The following is a 21,428-nucleotide window of genomic DNA, read 5'->3' on the forward strand; positions in this document are numbered from 1 at the left end:
TCTCAAAGCCTATTTAAATCACACTTGGGAAGGGAAGCCTCACCCACGAGCATTTCCTCGTAGGCACAGCGAGGACTTGCAGACTTGCTTGCATAGGGCCCTCCCCAAAGAGCAGGGCCACAGACTTGCCAACACTAAAAGTCCTTCACAAAGCATGTTCAGCTGTTATAACGAAACGAATGCTAGGGATCTGAGCCCTTTGACCACGGATGTGCTACGCGCTGCTGCTGGCTGCCCCTCCACCCAGCACCTGGCCTCTTGGTAGGGGAAAATAAAAAGGGGAGGCTGAGCAGAAGGTGCTCTCCACATTCCATCTGTTCTGGATCTTCAGGTTCACATATGCTTCGTATACATAGCTGCAAATGCCTAACCGGACTGTGCATTCGGGTCTGGCTGGTGAGGGTGGGACCCGTGCATCCCCTGACTTTCGGAGGAAGTAATATTCCCCATCAGACACCACCACCATCATTTATCGAGCGCTTGCCGTGTGCCAGTGCTCTGGGTTAAGTGCACACACATGATCTCCAGGCTCCGCCCCTCCAAATCCCTCTAGGATGCCGCATTGCTTTCCCCATTTTACAATGGACCGGGGAGGCAGGGAACTTGCTCAGGTTCTCACAGCTAGCAGGTGCCAGGGCAGATCCACTCTGATTTACAGCCGGCTTTGTGCCTGTCCTGCCTAGCTGTCCCCCACATGCTGTTTTTCAGTAGGTGGTGGCTGGTGATACGGGTGGGGAGATGCTACTGGGCCACTCACGGTCATTCTCAGCTTCCCTAGGACTCTGGTATGGTATATGCCAAACTGGCACAGCAACTTCAGAAGCAACAATAGCGAGTGCTAGAAAGCTTGGACGATCGAGACACGTGGCTGGAATCACCACGAGAGAATTAAACGCCTCTGTACCTCTCAACACGCTGTCTGTAAAAACTCTGGTGGAGAGTGGCTTTTATTTATTTATTTATTTATTTATTTATTTATTATGTATACAATATTCTGTCTGTGCAGGCCAGAAGAGGGCACCAGACCCCATTACAGATGGTTGTGAGCCACCACGTGGTTGCTGGGAATTGAACTCAGGACCTTTGGAAGAGCAGGCAATGCTCTTAACCTCTGAGTCATCTCTCCAGCCCCCGAGAGTGGCTTTTTTAAAATTTATTTTTTATTAATGTTTATTGGAAGCACAGGCAAGGTAGCCACTGTCCCTCTAACCTGCTGCTAGAGATCCTGGCTTTTCTACAGTGTGGCTACCTCACTTTCTGTGCAGAGTTCTGTGCACAGGGTTAGTGGCTGTTTGAGGGTGTTGACTAACCTCCCTGCCCTTGGGTCCATTCCTTATTAGAAGCGGCAGGAGGTTTGGAGGAACTCTTCAGATCCCAGTAGAGGGTAGGAGTTCAGGAGGCAGATAGACTTGTACCACTGAGAAGCCAGTGATACATTCCTTGTCCCTGACCCAGAATAAGGGGATGGCTTCAAACCCATCCTGTTTTCTGAGGCCTCTTTGCTTTTGCTCTCCACTCCTGAGCATTAGCTTCACCCTGGCTTCTTTGGGCCCTGCACACCTCTCCTTTGCACCCCAGAAGGCAGATTGGTTCAGGGTGATGTTCCCAGAGCACTCTGCCACAGCTGGAACCAAAGGCGGAGCCTTGCCTGGATCCTTCCCAGAACCTGGGCAGGAGTGAGCCTAATGTAAGCTCACTGGGAAGTTTCTGGCCAAGTTGGGGAATGTGTCTCCTTCTAGGGAGAGTGGTGAATTAGATCCGTTTCTGCACCCTGCTGTTGCAACGGCACAGGCTGCGAAAGGGAAGATTCTCAGAGGAGCTGTGTTTTAATGTAGCAATTTGATTCAATTTTCCACTCTATAAAATTACCCATCACTGCTCGTTGCTTTCCAACAGACACCTTCACTCTTAATTTAACAATCCTATCGAATTCTGCCAGGGAAATTGGAAAAATTTATCACCTGTGAAATTTTATTTTCCTTTGGTTGTATCTGTTTTTGTAAAACTTCATTAACGACGAAGACTTGCTGAGGAAATTATCACTTTTTTTTTTAACTTCAGACACAAGAAATGGCTCGACCTCAACCAAGATATCATTTGCATAATAAAACAAAACAACAACAACAACAAAGGCTGGGGAAGCAGAGACTGGCAGAGGTTGCAGGAGCAAGGGGAAGGAGTGGACTCTTCCCCTTGGCGGGGTTGTGTGGACACAGCCTTGCTGTCTTGACTTGGGGGGGCCATGACGTGGCTTCCCTTGCAGTCAAGAGACAGACAGGGAACGCCTACTAAAGAGGGTTGGACCCTCTTCTTGGGGAGCCTTGAAACGCAATTATTTTCTGATGATGTTTTCATGAGGGGCTCTGTCTTCAGAGGCCCAAGTGTTAGATTCACCTTAGTTCCTAGGTTCATCTGGGATGCAGGTTTAAATTGCTATAAATTTTGGCTTAATTTGAATTCCTTAGCAGCGCTGCACTAAACTGCTGGCAAGTTTCCATAGGAGCGCTTTCTGAATGGACTTGAAGATTCAGCTTCCCCATTGTCTAAGTACCTCACAATTAAAAGGCTCAGGCTCTGGTTTTGCTGTCTGACCCCCACTGTGCTCTGCACTGTTCACCAGCTGCTGGAGCCCCCCAGAAGTGGCTCCGTGGAGGCAGTGATGACTGTGCGCTTTCTGAGGCGCTAGTGAGCCTGCCTACCCGTGGAGAGGCCTGCCTACCCGTGGAGAGGCCTGCCTACCCGTGGAGAGGGCGTTCTATCAGAGTTTTACTGTATCACTCAAATGGTTTGTTGGCATTTGTATAATTCCGACTTTGGAAAAATGAGGTATTTTTGAGACAACTTCCTGTCATTCTTGTGAGTCTACAGAGAATATGCGAGAACTAGAGAGTTACGAGAACTCACCCCCAAACCAAGGAAACCCGGAGGGAGTGTTCTCTGGCCTTTAGTCTTAGTGGCACAGAGGAAAGACATCTTGGTGGACTTCATCTTGCTCCCAGAGCAAGGCTGAACCACTGTATTGGAGACATGAACATCCTACGCTGTCCGGGTCAGAGAATGTTTAGATTAGGATTCCTTTGGGGGAGTGCTTTATTCTTTCACCAGGTCAAGAGTTTCTGAAAGCAGAGGGAAGTTGGTCATTAGAAGATGAACTGTTTCACCTGGTAGGACTTCATAAATGTCCTCTTCTTCCTCTGTAGGCTCAGGCAGGGTCACGGCCCTGCACCGGGAACCGGACTTTGGGGAGTCAAAACCATCAATGTCATCGTACGTTTCTTCCTCTTCCTTCTCCTCTTCCTCCTCTTCTTCCTCCTCCTCTTCACAGGGAATGGTTGAGGAACTCAGATCTGCCAGGGCAAAGAAAAGAATGAGTGAAGGTAGAAAAAAAAGGCTGGAAAAGAGGTGGGTGAAGGAGGAGGAGGGTGAGAATAAAGCACGTCAGGGGAAAATGAAACCCTGGGTTAAGGGCCGGTATTTCTAATGCAGGCCTCGGTGGCAGGAATCTACGGAAAAGGCCAGCCCGGCACCCCATCAGGTTTAAACCACCAACATAAATCCTCTCCGGCAATAAAACTTGGTCAGAATGAAGCAGCCCTGAAAAGTATGGGTGCGTGAGCGAAAACACAAGGTGAAGCAAAGAAGATAGGCCCGACGGGGCACTGCCAGGGTGCCATGCTCTGCTCACCAAGCAGAAAACCAGATGGGTGAGTGATGGCCCGGGTCCTCTAAGGCGACAGAGCCAGGACATCTAAGGTGGAGTCTGAGCTCTCGGAAGCTCATCTCCCAATGATCTCGTTGCAGAATTTAGACAAGTTTGTTTGTGGAGAGGGGACAAACATGGGGTGTGTGTGGGGGGGAAGCAGCAGAAGAAAAGAAACGGGGGTGTGGAGAAACGCAACCGTCATGCAACCAAATGGACCGGCTAAACGGCACAGTGTCCGTGTCCTTTTATGGCCTGGCTGAGGGGTCACTGAGTAGAGGATGTTCAGCCATTATGGCAGCACCAGGGCAGGGAGGAAGATTGGTTTCAATTCTGGTGGGGGCGGGGGAAGCTCATTCTCTGTCTTGGAAACCCCCACTGAGGGGCCTCTGCAGGACCCCGTGAGTACGCTGAGTGCACCCTGGGGAGGGAAAGGGTAGAGAGACTCGAACAGTTCATTTCAAAACACAATAAAACTGTTTGGCTTGATTAGGCTTTTAATAACGATTTCCCAACACATTTCATTGGAATTCTGGCAACTTCCTACGCGGGAAGGATCAAAGGCGCATTTGCGGCTTCAACCATATGTTATTATTTGGTTTGTTTTAAAATAAAATTGGAATGAATAATTTCTTCAATGTGAGATTCTGAAAGTACCACAGGGTACAGCTCAATAAAGCTGCATTGAGTTTTATGGAGGTTTACACACTTAGGGGTATATTACACGCATAAATCCTAGGCACCTAGATGAGAGTAGCCTCACCATCCACGCTCGTGTTTGCCTAGTTCCGGTCTATTATACGCGATGCTGTCGGGGGCACGCCATGGTTTGTTTTTGTGCTAGCAGAGGTCTCAGTGAGCGAAAGAGGCAATTCTTGTAATTAAGGCTCCGGTGCTTCCTTCTTTTGATCCACAATAAAATCTTATGGCAGAATAATAAACCGTGATAAGAAAGCTTGGTGATTTGGGGTGGCTGTGCTCCTCTCTGTATCGTGGGCCATGCACAACGTTGGTGTTTTTATGGTTTGCTGAGGCAGGGTCCTGCTGCCATGGTCTATGAGGGTCCCCTTAGGTCAGATCTACCTGCTAGGCCACTCCCAGGCAAGGCTTCCTGGGCCACTGGGCTGCTGCGCCAGGCCTGCAGGCTGGCCAGTAGAGGGTACTCTAAGAACAGCCATTTAACCTCTTCAGGTGGGACTTTGCCATCCCAAGGCAAGGAACATTTTACTGTGGCTTGGGAAACAGCAATTTATTTTTAATGTCCAGCGTCCCTGATGACCACTAAGATGAGTCTAGAACTCTACTAAACAAAAACAAAAACAAAAAAAAAAGAGGAGGAGGAGGAGGTGGAAGGTTCTGGATCTCAACTAGACGATGGCTATTATGATTTACCCTCCCAGAATAAAAAAGGCTGGCAGACAGTGACTTAGGCTAAGCTGGATTTCAGAACCTTTCCCAAATGAGGACTTGTAAGCTATGACGTCAGAGGTGATCTCCAGATGACTGCCTCGCCTTCTCATCCATATTTGCTCTTATAAATAAGGGCAATGTGTCTGGGCGAGACTAGAGGGTCAGGAAAATCACATACCGAAACCTTTAGATTAAACTTTCAAAACGTAACTTCGACTGCAAATCTACTCACATAGCATACATACTTGAAATGGTGGCTCTTACCTTTTAGCAAGAAACTTATTTGATCCACCCAGTCTCTGGCTTCAGCTGGATTAAGAGCTGTAAACTGGAGAAAAGTAAGGGGATTAATTTAATCGTCACCTTCACTAGAACTGCCAGGACTCCTGCTAGACAGACTCAAAGGAATCCGGGTTTCAGACTCGAGCCTGGAACTTAGGGTTCTCCATCTCCTTATGACTCAGAAAAAAAGGCCAAGACATTTCACGCAGCTGCTTCTGCCTTCGGCAATTCTCCAGGCCAGGGAGGACCGCTTGGAGTCAGGACATTTACGCTTTTGTACATTCATCTGATTACTTCTTCATCAGAGATTTATGGGAGAAAAGTTCATAGGAAGAAAAAAGAAAACCAAACAAACCAAATCAGCATGGACATGAGATGGGAATATTCCAAGGGCGGGGCCTTTGACAGCAAGGCGGTTTGTTTTCCGGTGTTAGGGCTGGTACTTGGGGCCTCGCACATGCCAAGTTAAGTATTCTACCAAGGAGCTAGATGCCCACCCTGCAGCAGGATGCTGAGAAGAGGCAGGGAGCACTTCTTGTGATTGCTGAAGCAATGTTGTTTGGGTTGGTTTTTTAGATAGTTGGTGGAAAGCAAGGTAGGAAGATGAACACTTCAGCCATAGGAGCCACGTGAGCAGTGAGAAGGTCAGAGGCGTGGCCGCAAGCAGATCAGAACAGGTACAGGGGGAGAGCAAGAGGGTCAGGCAGGGAGCTCTGCCTAGACTGAAGATATAGGCAGCAGGAAGTCACTACCAGTTCTTGCAGAGTAAGGGTGATTCTTTCAGTGGCTGTGGCTCGGAAGGGTTGGAATAGGACACCTGGAGACTGACAACCAATTAGACAGCTGTTTGAGTAGCCTTGGGTGAGGTGACAGGGACTCGGCTACGGTGATGGCTGTGGGAATAAATACAGAGAGGAAGAACGGACCAAAGGAAGAACCCATGGCTCAGAGTGATGGTTGAGAGTCAACGGACCAAAGACAGGCAGCCAACAGACCACAAAACAGACTGGCCAAGCACCAACCCTTGGTAATTTTTAAAATGAATCAACTTGAGATGAAAGAACATTTTAATTCTCTGGTCACCAGGGTTCAATAAAAGTACATGCTGTAAGCAGGGCAGTGGTGGCGCACACCTTTAATTCCAGCACTCAGTAGGCAGAGGCAGGTGGATCTCTGTGAGTTTGAGACCAGCCTGGTCTACAAGAGCTAGTTCCAGGACAGCTAGGGCTACACAGAGAAACCTTGTCTCAAAAAACTAAAAAAAAAAAAAAAAGTACATGCTGCTTAAGAAATATAGGTTCATGCTTTATCATTCTCTCTCTCTCTCTCTCTCTCTCTCTCTCTCCCCCCCCCATTTGTGTGTGTGTGTACAAGTTCACATATACGTTGCCTACACGCAGAGGCCAGAGGGCACTGGCGTTTTCCTCTATCACTTTCAACATTACTCCTTTGAGGCAGAGTCTCTCCCTGACCCTTGAGCTCATGTTTTAGGCTGGACTGGCACTCCGGGCACTCAGCAAGCCCCAGCCATCCCTGAGTCTATTCACCATGGCGCTGGGCTTAAAGAAGTGCGTGGGACTGTATCTGGCTTGTTACATGGGTTCTGGATTTGAACTCGGGTTTCCATGGTTGTGCAGCAACCATGAGCCATCTAAGTCATCTCGCTAGCATATTCATGGCTTCTGAAAGACACAGTTCTAGGAAGTGTCTCTAGGGATACTGGCTTGAACTTTTCACATAAACTTTCATCTGGATGAAGCAATCTTAAAATTTAATAATAAAAATAGCTTAGAAACATTCTGAGTGCATACATTGGTTACATAATGTCTATAAAGGAAACTATAACGAAGTTTCAGTTAAATTTTAAAACATCTAGACATTGCATAATGAATACATAGATCATTTTATCAAATTAATGGTGAAGACACTATCAAGGGCAAAAAGTTGAGTGCTGAGGAGAATTGGAAAAGCCAAAGGGTTCTTTAAATTTTTAGTTTAATTTTTGAATGCATTTTTTCTTCTTCCTAAAGTTCAGTTACCTACCTTTAGTGAAGATGTGATAAAATAAAGATTATCTACAAATGAACAGACAATATACATACACGTAAAACACATACCTCATGAACATCAATATATTCACTCAGACATAGTTTTAATTGTTTTAAAAAGGAGTAGTGAACATTCAAAAATATATAAAATTACCATAATGAGGAATAAGTCTCTCATTGACAAGACTTTGTAGGCCCTCAGACTTTACTATCTCGCCTCAGAAACCCTTGCCATTAAGGGTTTGGAAATCCTAGAGACTCAGCAAATCCACTCCCAGTGGGGAGGTTTTGGACAGAAAGGCAAACATGGGAAAATTATTTTTCACTCTGTAGTTACATGTTGCTTATTTTGGGTTTCATGGAAGGACATAAAGTTGACCAGTTGGAAAAACAGAATAGGAAACACAGTCGTGAAATCAGCCTTTGAGTAAGGAATTGGGCTGTGGGTGGGTTGCAATAAACAAGACTCTCACCTGTGGGATGATACTGGGAAGAGAGGGGAGGGGTAAAGAGATAAAAGCCAGGTAAATGTGGTATCTAGGGCGAGCATAGCAACAGATGAGAGGGGAGGGGCATGACACAGCAGAGGATGGAGCCGGAGAGCAGGTCTTAACGGGGGAGAAATGAGCACGGAGGATGGAATCCAGCAGAGTGACAGCGACCATGCGCTCACATGCAGCAGCAAGGGAAAATGCAAGGCTAATAAAGATCACCAGGCCAACCTACCTCATAGCTGCGTCTATCCTGGGAAGTCAGCTCGAAGCATGCTTCTTTCTTGGAGTCTTTTCGCAGGTGGGGGGCCATGCGGACACTGTAGCCCTTAATGAAGAAGGTCCCTTTGGGCTGCTTGCCTGCAAAAGAGCAAAGCTCCCTGCATCTCTAGAGAGACACAACAGCTAAAGGGAAGGCATCTTCTCTGGGATGGAAAAGAAAAAGCACAAACAGCTGTCACATCCCCGAGGAACCACAGCTGTCGGAGAAAGGTTATTAGGAACGCCTGGGAAGAGGCTACAGTCAGACAGAAGAGCACCAAGCAAGGGAAATCCAACATGAAAGGTTATTTTACCAAAAGTGTACAAGAGAGACGGGGAATTTATTAGAATGTTAAGAGATCTATAATAACCGAGAGCGGGAGTTATTACAGCAGGGAGAGTGGTTGTAAATGCGGGGCTCTCGAAAGCTATTACAGAGCCCAAACATTATTATCAGGGCCAGCAGAGTTCACGTTTAAGGAGGGGCACAGCAGCACAGGGGGTTATCCTCAAGTCCCTGAATCTCCTTCCATACCCTACCTCAATCGCTTGCTCCCCTCCCCTGTGAGCTAGGAGGGGATTTATGCTGGAGGAAGAATAATTCAAACTCAGCGCTGGATCCTCTTCCAAGAGGTAAACCGGGAAGTAGCCACGTAATGCATCAGGAGAGGATGAGGAAGGAAACAAGGAGAAAGGGACCCTAAAGAAGGGAAAGAGATGCCACTCTGCCAGTCACCTCTATTCTAAAAAAAAAAAAAAAATTACAATATCGGACTCTCCCCTATGTCCCTGGGAGAGGTTGTGCCCGTGTTCTGTGGTTCAGACAGAACATGTCGAGGGCAGAAACCGCAGTGACTGGATGATGTCGGTGCCCTCTGTCAGGCGGAGGGAATTAGAATTGAGTCTTTCTCTCACCCCATCCAGGGCTGAAGACTGAACCCAGGGCCTCAGATGTCTTTGGATGATAACGGTGGCAACTGAAGGACAAACCGGGGGAGGGGAGAGCGAGAGAGAGGGAAAGGTTCTATTTTTACTTGGTTGAGCTAAAAGAAAGACACAAACACGCTACCCGCTGAGAAAATGTCCTGGACACGATAAGGAGTGGCTGGAGAGAGGGGAAGCCATGCAACAGTGCTTTCTGACACCAGAATCTTCTGTGCTAAAGTATCCCTCCTTGCTCTAACTGGCCACTAAAATGTTTTGTTGTTGCTTTGGTTTTATTTTATTTCACCCTGACGGCAAAATGGTCAATAAAAGTTTCCAAGCCTCTTGCTCTCTGTTTTCTCCCCCTCCCCTCTTACCGTAAGACCTGAGTTCTGAATGAACAGACTTGGCTTTATACCCAGATATGCCAAGACTTCTCAGCATTTTTAAAAGACATTTATTTTAATTCTGCATGTCTGAGTGTTTTGCTTGCATGCATATATGTGTACCATGAGTATGTCTGGTGTCTTCAGAAGCCGGAAGAGGATATCAGATCTCTTGGAACTGGGGTTACGGATGGCTATGGGATACCGCATGGGTGCTAGGAGCTGAACTTAGGTCCTTTGCAAGAGCAATAAGTGTTCTTAACCATGGCGTACTTTACCCAGCACCCCAACCACTTATTTAAATGCAAGGGGAATGATGGACAGTTTTATAGTGGTTCAAATATCATACTAGTTTGAAGAACAGAGCGACTGCTTTGTAGGTCTAGAATTAGCTAATTAATCAATTAGCCAAGTTTTTCAGAGTCTTATAAAGCCCAGGCTGGCCTTCGGCTACTACATAGCTGAGAATGGCCTTGAACTCCTGACCCTCCACACTCCACCTCATGAGTGCTGAGATTGCAGGCATGCACCATCACGCTGGTTTTATGCAGTGCTGAGGATCGAACCCAGGGCTTCATGCATGCTAGGCAAGCATCTACCAATTGAGCTGTACCTCCAGGCGAGAACCCACACTCGCTGAACTTGCAAGTGAGCTGGGGGCTGCAGGCCACAGAGCTTCTACACACAGAGCTTCCAGCACACCGCCGTCAGCTCCCAGTATCCCTGAGTGGGAAAGATTCTGAGGAATCCACGACGGTCCAAAGGTGAAGTCAGCGACAGGAGCAGGGGTAGGGTGAGGCAAACCTCACAAAGTCAACAGGTCCTAAGGACTCCAGGTCACTACCAAACTGTAGCTCATTCTGCTATGGTTGTGCCAAAGGTGCCGGGAGCCTGTTCTCAGGCTAGGTGTCTAGGCTCAGGAGGATGCCGTTTAGAAAGGAAGGGGGGCAGACAGCACCTGGAAGGCAAATCTAAGGCCTTTGTAGCCATTGGTCTCTGCATGAAAGTGGCAGAGCCCAAGGAAGCCCCTTGGAGCACTTGGCTCATCTCCTCTCCCTCCTGTCTCCTCTTCAGGAGCTGGCATTCATTTTGTTTAGTTTTTATTTTTTGTTTTTTTTTTTTGGCAGGGTTTCTCTGTGTAACAACTCTGGAAGTCCCTTTGTAGATCAGACTGACCTTGAACTCACAGAGCTCCTCCTGCCTCTGCCTCCTGAGTGTTGGGATTACAGGTGTGCGCCACCACTGCCCGGCCTACAATACTAACATTTAGTTTGTATTTATTTGTAGCTCCCACAACTGTGTGCTGAAACCCTCTCTTCCCTCTCAGAGCCTAAGTAGCTGTGTTCAGAGGGATGAGCAGTCTTCTAGGGACGGCACGCGGTGGCTCATTAAGGCACTGCCTCTGAGTCAACGCTCGGCTGTTACTGCTGCCATCTGGCTGAAGGTGTCTCTTGGGTACAACAACTATTTAGGCTTCAACAATCTGTGGCTCCAGTGATGTCCACGGGACTACTAATTCCCGATAGTTGTGAATATGCTCTTGGAAAGTTTGAGCCCTAAGAGTCTACTTGTGGGCTATTGCTAAACACTGCTTAAATCTTTCTCCGAATTATTGTCATTATATTATTATTTTGTGTGTGGTGGTAGGAATTGAATTCAGGTCCTCGTGTACACCAGGCAACTGCTCTGCCACCGAGTTTTAGCTCCCGTTCTTGGCTACAGAGTCTCGCTACATTAGCTCAGGCTAGTCTTCCTTCAACATGCGTTCCTCTTGCCTCAGCCTTCCAAGTGCTGGGATTGCAGGAGTGTGCTATCCTGCCTGGCGCCTTAATTTTTTCCTTGCTGTTGTTTGTCTTGTTTTAACACTGCTGTGTGTATAAGTGTTCTCACTTGCATGTGTATGTATGCGTGTGGTCCTGTTGGTGAGTGCAGGCACATGCGTGCCACAGTGCACGCTGGAGGTAAGGGCATGGCCTTTGGTGTTGGTTCTTGTCGTCCACCTGCTTGAGACAGGGAATCTTGCTTGCTGCTGTGTACATCAGGCTAGCCAGTCTAACGGTTCTGGGGGATTCTTCTGCTTTCGCCTCCCATCTTCCTGTAATTTCTGACTTTTATCTCATTATAATGTCTGCCTCCCATCTCGCTGTAAAGAACCGGGGCTACAGACCTGTATTCCATATTTTGACCCCACTTAGTGTTTAAAGAGGAAAACAGTGCTAAACTGGTCTGTGTTTTTGGTGGTGGGCAAGGCGTTAGTTACCCAGGTCTATTTCTTTTTAAGCACCTCGCTGTCTGGGTGTTAGTTAAGGACTGTTATCTAGACATCTAAGTGCTGGAGAATTTACGAAGCGCTGGCATCCAGGAGCGAGGGAGCTGCTGTGGAAACGGAGAACACTTACTTTTCTCATTAGCATAGTAGAGGAAGAGGCCTCTGCTGACAACACACCATCGCTTCTGCCACTCTGACCCAAAGAAGCTATGATCTACGCGGAAGGGAGAGAAGAGACATAAATTCAGGTAACTAGAATCGCCCAAGAGTCTGTAAAACCCAGCAGCACAGTCGAGTGGGTTATCGTTTTATTTCCCAGGTTAATGGACTGTAAAACCCTTCTTTTCACTCCCACAGGTTACCCCGTAGTGACTGAGTGGTGAGGGTGAACTCCATCCCGGGCCCAGGGTCTCAGGAAGCTTGTTCCTCCCTGCCTCCACGGCTGACTTTTCATCTAGCTAGCTTTCTCTAGGCTCACAGCTCACCCTGCGTTTTTCAAACTTTCTATGATATCTTCGTTTATTTGCCTTTTGGAGACAGAGTCTCCCTGGGTAATCCGGGCTGGCCTGAAACTAATGGCTTTCCTCTTGCCTCAGCCTCTCTAGTGCTGGGATTATAGGCATGTGTCATTATACCCAACTGCTAGTATTTCCTTATGTGTTGCTTTCTGTGAACCAAAATGACGATACTCCAGGTCCTACATGCCATGGCCAGGAGATGGGCTTGCTCTCTCTCTCTCTCTCTCTCTCTCTCTCTGACTCTCTCTCTCTCTCTCTGACTCTCTCTCTCTGACTCTCTCTCTCTCTGACTCTCTCTCTGTCTCTCTCTCCCTCCCTTTCTCTCTCTGCCTCTCTCTCCCTCCCTCCCTTCCCTTTCTTTTTCTCTCTCTTTATTATTTTGTTCATTTTTGTTTTTTGAGACAGGGTTTTTCTGTAGCTTTGGGGTCTGTCCTGGAACTAGCTCTTGTAGACCAGGCTGACCTCAAACTCACAGAGATCCGCCTGTCTCTGCCTCCTGAGTGCTCGATTAAAGGCATGCGCCGCCACTGCCCAGCTCTTCTTTTTCTTTTTGAGAATGTGTGATAAGCCAATTTGCTTGTTGAACATTAAGAACTCTGGCCCTTGTAGCACCTATTTTAATTGAATGACTTAAAGGGTCAGGAGCTGGGCATGTCTGAAATTTGGAAGCAGGTTGCTTCACACTTGGAAAGACTACATTCTTGGAAAAAAAACAGTTTTCTTTCTTTCTTTCTTTTTTTTTTTTTTTTGGCAAGACACAGTTTCTTTGTGTAGCCTTGGCTGTCCTGGAACTTACTCTGTAGACCAGGTTGGATTTAAACCCAGAGAGCCACTTGCCTCCACCTCCAAAGTGCTGGGATTAAAGGTGTGTGCCACCACCACTCCCTGGCTAAAGTGTCACTCTTTGTGGGAGCACACTGAGAGATGAGGACAAGAATATCATCCATCCATCTATCCATCCATCCACCCACCCAACTCGTAAAGATCTGACTGTCTCTGCCTCCCACATGCCATTAAAGATGCCATAGCTGGGCTAGTTTCAATCCCAATAAAGCCCCCCAGATGGCTGAAGATTTGGGCCCTCTCTATTAGGTTGAAACCGACTAACTAGTACTACACTTCTTTCATTTCCTGGCCTTTGCCTTACATTGGCCTAGCACAGCGCCAGGAAGGCATCCTATAGTCTAGCAACATCTCCCTCCCTTCTTCCCTCCCCCCCTCCTGGAATGGCCCACTCTTCATGGGTTCGATTAATACCTTTGCTTTTCTTCTCCAAGTATCCCTGCTTGATGATGTTATCCAGCTCCTGGGCCCCTCTTAAGATGTTTTCCACTCCTAAAAGGAACGATAGTAAAACGCTTTGTTTAAACCCGGTAGAATTTCCATTTAAGCTACTTTAGATTATTCACATTAATGATGGAGTCCGGAAGGGTAATTGTTTAAACGTAGCACAAAATACAACAATTTCTATATGATTAGGGGAAACAGTTAATTTTCTTCCTAATTATATCTAATGCTAATATTGCTTAAAATGGCTAACCATACATTAACTTGTGGTAAGGGGAGGGAGCCTAAATATGAACTGATTGGCAAGAAGAGGACTCTGGGGAACGAGGGGTTTGCAGTGGCTGTGAGCTCTAAATTGGGTAATCCACACGGAGATAATCAAAAGTCAAATGAATCGCAACCAGGAAGGACAGGCTCCAGCGAGTAATGGACTCTCCATGCACACCGCCATTTCAAAAGGGACAATAAAGGCACAGCCACTTGTGGGTTTTGTTGTCATTATTTCTGTGTGTGTGTGTGTGTGCATGTGCACATACGAATGTCAGAGGTCAACACTGGGCGTCTTTCTCTATTACATTCCGTCTTAATTTTTAAGGCAGGTCTCTTTGGGAACCGGAAGCTCACCTATAGGCTACGTTGGCTACTGAACTCTAGGGAATGTGGTTGTCTCCACACCCCAGTGCTGGGCTCACAGACTAGTGTAACCTTGTCCAGCTTTTGTGTGGGTTCCAGGGATCCGAATTCTGGTCCTCCCATGTACACAGAGCGGTTTGCCTACTGAGTCATCGTCTCAGTGTGTTTCACCTGGACAGCTATTCCAGAGAACATGGCTTTTGTGGCGTTCACGCGAAGGGCTATGCAAGGTGAATTTGGCAACAATGACCAGATCTTGGAGTTTTCAAAGTACGTTGTATGCGTGTGTTTGTGTGTTTCAGAATCATAGAAGCTTTAGTAAAAAAGAAGACCTTGGGGCTGACACGAACCTTTAACTGCAGGACAGTGACATTCTTGGCTTTTAATGGCCTCCTTAGGTACAAATTTATTGGGATGCCAAAGTCCTAATTCATCTTTCTGCCTGGGGATTATACTTGCTTCACAGAAAGGAGGGGCAAAACATTGAGGCAAGAAGTGACTTCTTAATAATAATAAAAAAAATAAAACAATAGCCTCTGCATTTATTTATTTAAACTGTGCTGGCTCCTGTAACCCTTCTGTCTCCACAACCCAAGTGTCTGTAAGCACGAACCACTGTGTCTACCTCGACTAAAAGCTCTAGAAAACCACAACTCTCCATTCCCCTCTCCTTGCTGCTCCTGTCTTCTCCTTTCTTCTCCAGTGTGTGCTCTACCACTAAGCTACAACCCTGGCCTAATATCACATTTTTAAAAATTATGTTTATTTAGTGTGTGTGCTCTCCCCTACCATGCAGGGTCCTGGGGATTGAACTCGGGGAGTCAGACTCTATAATAAGTGCCTTTGACTGCAGATCCATATCACTGGCCCCGACTTTACAGTTCTTAATTAAAGCATGGGCTAAAAGAAGCTTAGTGTTTACTTTTTAGTTTTCCAACCCAAATGTTTTACAGGTTGACTTGAAAATTTAGAAAGAAAATCATTAAAAATATACTGTATTTACATTTATACAATGTTCATTTAAAAATTTATTTTTGCTTAATTGTATGTGTGCCTGTTTGAGTTTATGTGCATCAGGTCCTTGCTGAGGGCAGAAGAGGGCACTGGATCCGTTGGACCCGGAGTCACAGACAGTTGTGAGCTGCCTGATGTGGGAGCTGTGACCTGAACTCAGGTCTTCTGCAAAAGCAGTAAGTGATCTCATTATTCAACTTTATACAATTTCCCATCTATATAATTTTCAAAGAATCAATCAAAAATATTATTTCTTTAAAAAATTCTGACAACACAATGAAAGGTCCAAAGGAGAGAGTCAGACAACAGCCCTAGCCAGCTATGATGCTCAGGAACCAGACTGATGACCAGCAGGGCACAATAACCACATGTGTGGTACATGTATGTACCTTGGCGGTAACCAGCAGTTCTTAAGTTGGGCTTAAGACCTGTTCAACAAGAGGGAAATTATCCCTCGTGGTAGAAACCTAGCCGACTATTTGGTCCTAGTAAAATCAAGGTTACTGGAGGAAAATTTACAACCTCTAACTAAACCAGCATCATTCGTAATGCGAATCTACAAACGTTTGTCCTTATTCCCCAGGTAGGTGTAGTCTTCACTCCTTATCCAGGAACCTTCTCTTTGCAACAGGTGGAAAGCACTCCAGAAAAGCACAACCAATCCAAATGCAGAGTTGTGGAGCCCAGTCTCACTGACGACACCCACAAAACACTCCTGTCCCAAATACTGAGGGAGCACTGCAGGAAAGGGGGCGGAAAGACTGTGAGAGCAGGACCAGGGACTTTGCTGCGAGGCTGTGTTTCCTAGTGACATCAGAAGCCACACACATCAAGTCTCAGCAACAGAACTGTCCCCCAATGTGAGCTGAATAAGAATGACACCATTGGACCTGCCAAACTGGTCAGGGAAATGCCCAGAAGACCTTAACCCTACACAAAGTCAGGCAGCCGAGGAGAGCTGGGTGTGGGAGAGGTGGTCTTTGCCAGGGAAGAAAACATTAATTGGTTGTCCAGTGCCAAATGGCCATCCCCGAAAACATACATACAAGTAACATTATACAGACTGGCTGTCCTGGAACTCACTCTTGTAGACCAGGCTGGCCTCGAACTCAGAGGTCTGCCAGCCTCCGCCTCCCGAGTGCTGGGATTAAAGGTGTGCACCACTACACCTGGCTTAGGATGGTACCTTTCTCTGGCCTCTGTAGGTACCAGGCCCTTATGGGGCGCACATACATACATGCACACAAACATTCATACACATAAAAGTAAAAGTCTTAGAAAACCCACAAACATAAGATTGGAGGTTGGAGAGATGGTATGGGCTTAAGAGTGTGTGCTGCTTTTAGGGGGTTCTAGCCTTGGCTTCCTGGCACTCAGGTTCAGCGGCTTCCAACTGCCACTGGCTCCGGCCTCCGCACACACCCGCACTCACTTGTGCAACTCACACATGCATGTGTGCTTGTGCACCACTCCACCAAAACCTAAAAAATAAATCAGGAAAATCAGGAATCCTTTTTTTTTTTTTTAAATGTGGTTATTGTTTTATTCAATTGACTTGTCAACTTCCTTGTTCATAGAATCTTCTTCCATCCTGTCTTCCTCTCTCTCTCCCCCATCATTCCCCCCCACCCCCACCCCGCTGCTTCTTTTTGTTTTTGAGACAGGGTCTCACTATATAGCTCTGACTGGTCTGGAACTCACAATGTAGACCAGGCTGCCCATCCTCTGGGCAACTGTTTCCATTTGTAGGAGTTACAGTTAGTAAACTCTGTGTTGGGCATAGATCCTTCCAGACGGGTCTTGGGGTACATGTCTGAGATGAACCACAGCAAATGAAGGCTAATTTTCCTAGGGTTTTTCTACCCCTCCCATCCCTGTCCCTCCAAAATTTGAGACCCCCTGAAAATACCCTCCAAGAACAGGTGCTGATTCTTCTTCGTGGGGTGGGAGGTCACATGGGGTGGGAGGTCATGTGAGGTGAGGATCAGCAACAGGGAAAGCGCTCTGATGGAGGTTTTCCTCTCAAGTGGCATTCACAAAAAACCTGGCTTTTTGAGGCCTCAAATTCAAATGGAAGACACAGGGGCTGAGAGACCCGGGATCCTCCAAGCTATGTCTTGCTACAAGGTTTTTCTTCTGTTTTTTTAAGGTCTTGTTAAACTAAGAGAGTTTCTTGTTAAAATCCGAATCATAAAAGACATGTGAAGAGTCTTATTAGAATTCAAACCTCCTTTTTTAGATGCAAATCTAAATGCCATTTTATGGAACATTTATAATTATGAAAATGGAAAGACATCGCCTCGTGCGCGGGGAGAGTCTGTGTGTATGAATATTACATTAATGCGCCCACACCAGCTCACTGATCCTGCTGGCAGGAGCATAAAAAATGCTTGAGTGAAACTTTTATTTAGATGCTAAGACTCCAGGCCCCAGCGGGGTGACAGAGACAGCCCCTGTGAGTTGTCGGCAGAGGCAGAGCTAGAATTGAATTACCCAGGGGGAGGAAGGAGTGACGAGCCCGCTTCGCTTATTTAATTTCATTTACTTTCAGTACATTATCAGCGTGAGGCTCTTCTCTCCACCAAGTGAAACCCAAGAACACCGCCACCCCGAAAACAAAGGCATAATGCAGCCGAGACATCTGAACTCCAAGTCACTAATTCTAGGCCTGCAGGGAGAGCGCCATCCCACCTCCTCTCCCCCAGATGCAGACTCAGCTTGCTAAAATCCGGGCCCTTGAAGGAGCGGTTGAATTTCTCACTTGGTTGTTCACCAACGAGATCCTCAAGAGCGATGTGGCTGGGGTGGAATTATACGCTATGCTTTTGTACGGAAACAGACGTGGTCCCCTTGCTTTCTTATACATGAGAGGGTTTTTGTCTTTGTGAATTATCTCACTTGAGTTTCTCTGATGCACCGTGTGTGTGTGTGTGTGTGTGCGTGTGTGCGCGCGTGTGCGTGTGTGCGAGTGTGTGTGTGTGTGCGTGTGTGTATGTGGTGGCAGAGGGATGGGATTATAGAAGAAATTAAGAATGCTTATGAAAAAAGATAGTCAGCCAAGTCCAGCCAGTGTATGATTGACTGGACAGGCATGACTGTGCGTCCAATATTGGTCTCCGTGTAGACCCGACTCTTAGCCTCATTAGCTCACTGAATCTACGCAACCAAGGTTGGGAGCTGTTGTGTCCTTTCACCGGCTCCTCTTTCGGTGTCATCCAGTGCCCTGATCAAGACCTGGCAGCCAGGGAACGCTCATGGTGAGACACACTCTGGAAGATGAGGAAGGAGACTCCTCCATCAGGGTCCACACCCACGAGCCAACGAATGGCTCTGTGCCTTAAGGAGAATGTAAGCGTTTTCCACAGTGATGGGAAGAATAGGAAGAAGCCACACACAGCTGTGCAAGCTACTATTCCAAAGGCAAAAACAGGGACAGTTAAATATAAAATTGTAAAAGAGACACTTTTTTTTTGAGGGGGGGATCTACTACCTGAATAGTAGCTAGGCCATCAGGATGAAAAAACCTAGAAACTGTTTCAGTTTGCTGGGAACAAACGGTCCTCTGGCATAAACCTATGCATGTATTACATTGTATCAGCACGAAACAGAATTGCATTTGTGTCATAATCTCCACCACTATACTTAACTAAGTCTCTCTGAGCAGCCCACATGAAGAAAAGATTCACTTAGCCGAAGGATGTTTGGCCATAAAGATAAGATCAACAGAGAAGTGTGTTACTTAGAAGTGATGGCTGCCCAACTTCCACGGCAAATGAAGATCAAGGAAATTCTCAGACATCCCTCCCTCCCCCCATACTTCTAAACTCTCGCATCTCGCTCAGAAACCATAAAAAAATGACAGGGTGGGACTCCATCTCTTAGCGCCAAACGTGACTCTTCAGTCATTTCCTCATGGCAACAACATGGGGACCTTTGGAGTGTGAAACGTTTCTACAAAGCAGTTAATAACAGACATGGGAGCGTATGTGTGCCCCGGCCTATTTAGCCAGCTGTGTTCTAGCCCACGGAGAAAAGAGAGTCGGGGAAATCGGTGGACAACGTACAGCACAAGGCTAGTAGCACAGGAGAACACTCGGTTTCCCTGCAAAAGACGCTGCAGCCCTTGAAGAACAAACCACAGGCAGTGGGGTTGGCCTCTTGCTAACTCAACCTGAAAAGACCAATGATTTTGAAAAAATGTGTGTGTGTGTGTCTGTGTCTCTCTGTGTATTTTTTCCAGTTCTCTCCCAACTTAAATTGCGGACTTCTGTCATCATTTCTCTTCCTTTTGATTCAAGCTCTTGAGAAGAAACCACACGCACCCAAGTCTAAGGACTGTTAGCTACCGGGGGATGGCTTTCAGGTAATGTGGTCGGTACCAGGGGTCTGGCTACTGAGAGTAGAGAAAATCTGGTGTTTGAAGGCCGGGAATAGTCAGGTTCCATCTTAAGTCCAACTCACTAACTGCAGTCTGTCTATTGTGCAAAAACACATACTTTCTTTTTAAAAAAAAAACAAACTAAAAATTTACGTATATAGGTATGGACACGTACCCACACACATGTGTGTGCCCGCGCGTATAGATATATTTATGTATGGCACGTATTTGTAGGAGCCCACAGTGGCCAGCAGAGGGCACTAGATCCCCTGGAGATGGAGTTACAGGGAGCTGTGAGCTGCTGGGAACCCAACCTCTGGAAGAACAGCTGGTGCCCGGCTGAGCCATCTCTCCAGTCCCTGTGGCCTTCTCTCCTAAGTTCATTACTCCTTGTTCTTTGTCTGTTTTTCTGGGTTAACTTGTTTCCCCCTTATTCTCAAGTTTCAAGAACTGGCCGATGGTAGTCTGTCTGTGGTACTGAACATCTCCTGTTGCTGGTGGTTCGTCTTCTGTTTCTCTGTGGTACGCTCACGTAGCATTTTACCTCCTGTGGTCCTGTTGACATCCACTCGGGTTGGCACTCAACTCAACCCACCACATTTTCCTGTCACTGTGCTTTGCTTATTAAGGGATTTAGACGAACACATGAAAGGTGAGGGGATTTAAATCATTACCAGTTGACTTTGGATGTAAAGGATCCAAAGACAGAGAAAGCACTCGACAGATGGCTTTAAACTGGATGGATGTGTTTGTGGAGAAAAAGCCCCGTGCAGACAGAGGGCAGGGAGTGAACACAGTACAGCGACTCAAGCTCATCTCCACGGGGAAGAAGCCAGGCAACAGAGCAAGGCAACGGATTAAGACACAGTGGTGAAATGACTGAAATGACACACTTAACAGTCTCCAAAGACAACATTCAGGAAATCTTTTTTTTTTTTTTTTGAGACTCAGTCTTGTGAGGTAGTGAGACCTGACCTCGTCCTTGTGATCTTCCTGTCTCAGCCCCCTGAATGCTGAGATTAGAGGTGTGTGCCACCAAGTGCTTTTAAGTCCTACCTTTTAAGAAATATAAACTTATACTCTTTGATGTACTATGATGGTCTGGAAGGTTGTTTTGTTTTCTCGTTATGTGTGATCAAAGAAATCAATGAACATACAGAACAAAATCAAAGTCTCAAATCCAGTAGGGCACACAAGCTAAGACTGGAGAAATATTAGAAGAAGCAACATGGAACACTCGAAAAACTCTATGTGGTCACCAAGGTTTGGAAAGCTTCCCCTGCTGGGTGTAAGGGGACACCCTGGCAGAAGGACACCCCGCTACAGCATAGGGTTCATTGGGGGAAGAGATCTTAGTTTAAAAAGATTATTGAGGCAAACGCACACACCAATCTCCTTTGAGGAACATTCCATCAACAATGAGGAGATCTGAGGTGCTCTGTAGAAATGAATATTTAGAGAGTGAAGAACCTTCCTATTCTTACGAACACAGAAGAGGCATGCAGCCTCTGGGGTGTCCCTCCTTCACATCCTCCCTTCCATAAGATTCTTACTCATGCGGAAGTATTATTAGGACAAAGCTCTTCCAGCTCCAGGGGTGGTAACCTCGCCACACCAAAGCTGACAGCTAAGTCAATGGTAACATTCCGCTTCCTCCAGCAGGTGCAAGTGGTTCATCTTAAAGAAGGGCTAACTTGTGGTAACTGTTGCTTCTCATCCAGGGTATCCTGGCACGTTCTGCTTAGTCGAAGGGCATGGATTTTGAACCATTTTAGAATAAGAACAGATTCAGAGTTTCTCTAGAATAATGCCATTCATTTGCATTCT

The 21,428-nt window shown here is 46.6% G+C and overlaps 1 protein-coding gene across 1 annotated transcript in view; it reads right to left on the reverse strand.

Annotated features, from left to right (window-relative positions):
- Skap1 (src kinase associated phosphoprotein 1) overlaps positions 1-21,428 on the reverse strand; it is a 292,032-nt gene that overhangs the window by 41,645 nt on the left and 228,959 nt on the right. The window contains exons 5-9 of the mRNA XM_041665298.1: positions 13,547-13,624; positions 11,902-11,985; positions 8,167-8,291; positions 5,375-5,438; positions 3,162-3,347 (exon numbers count right to left, since the gene is read on the reverse strand). Of these exons, the coding sequence (XP_041521232.1) occupies positions 3,162-3,347; positions 5,375-5,438; positions 8,167-8,291; positions 11,902-11,985; positions 13,547-13,624 (537 nt within the window). The remainder of the gene's footprint in view (positions 1-3,161; positions 3,348-5,374; positions 5,439-8,166; positions 8,292-11,901; positions 11,986-13,546; positions 13,625-21,428) is intronic.

Source organism: Microtus oregoni, unplaced genomic scaffold, assembly GCF_018167655.1.
Source record: "Microtus oregoni isolate MIOR12 unplaced genomic scaffold, Mior012 000015F_ref0000493, whole genome shotgun sequence".
NCBI lineage: Eukaryota > Metazoa > Chordata > Mammalia > Rodentia > Cricetidae > Microtus > Microtus oregoni.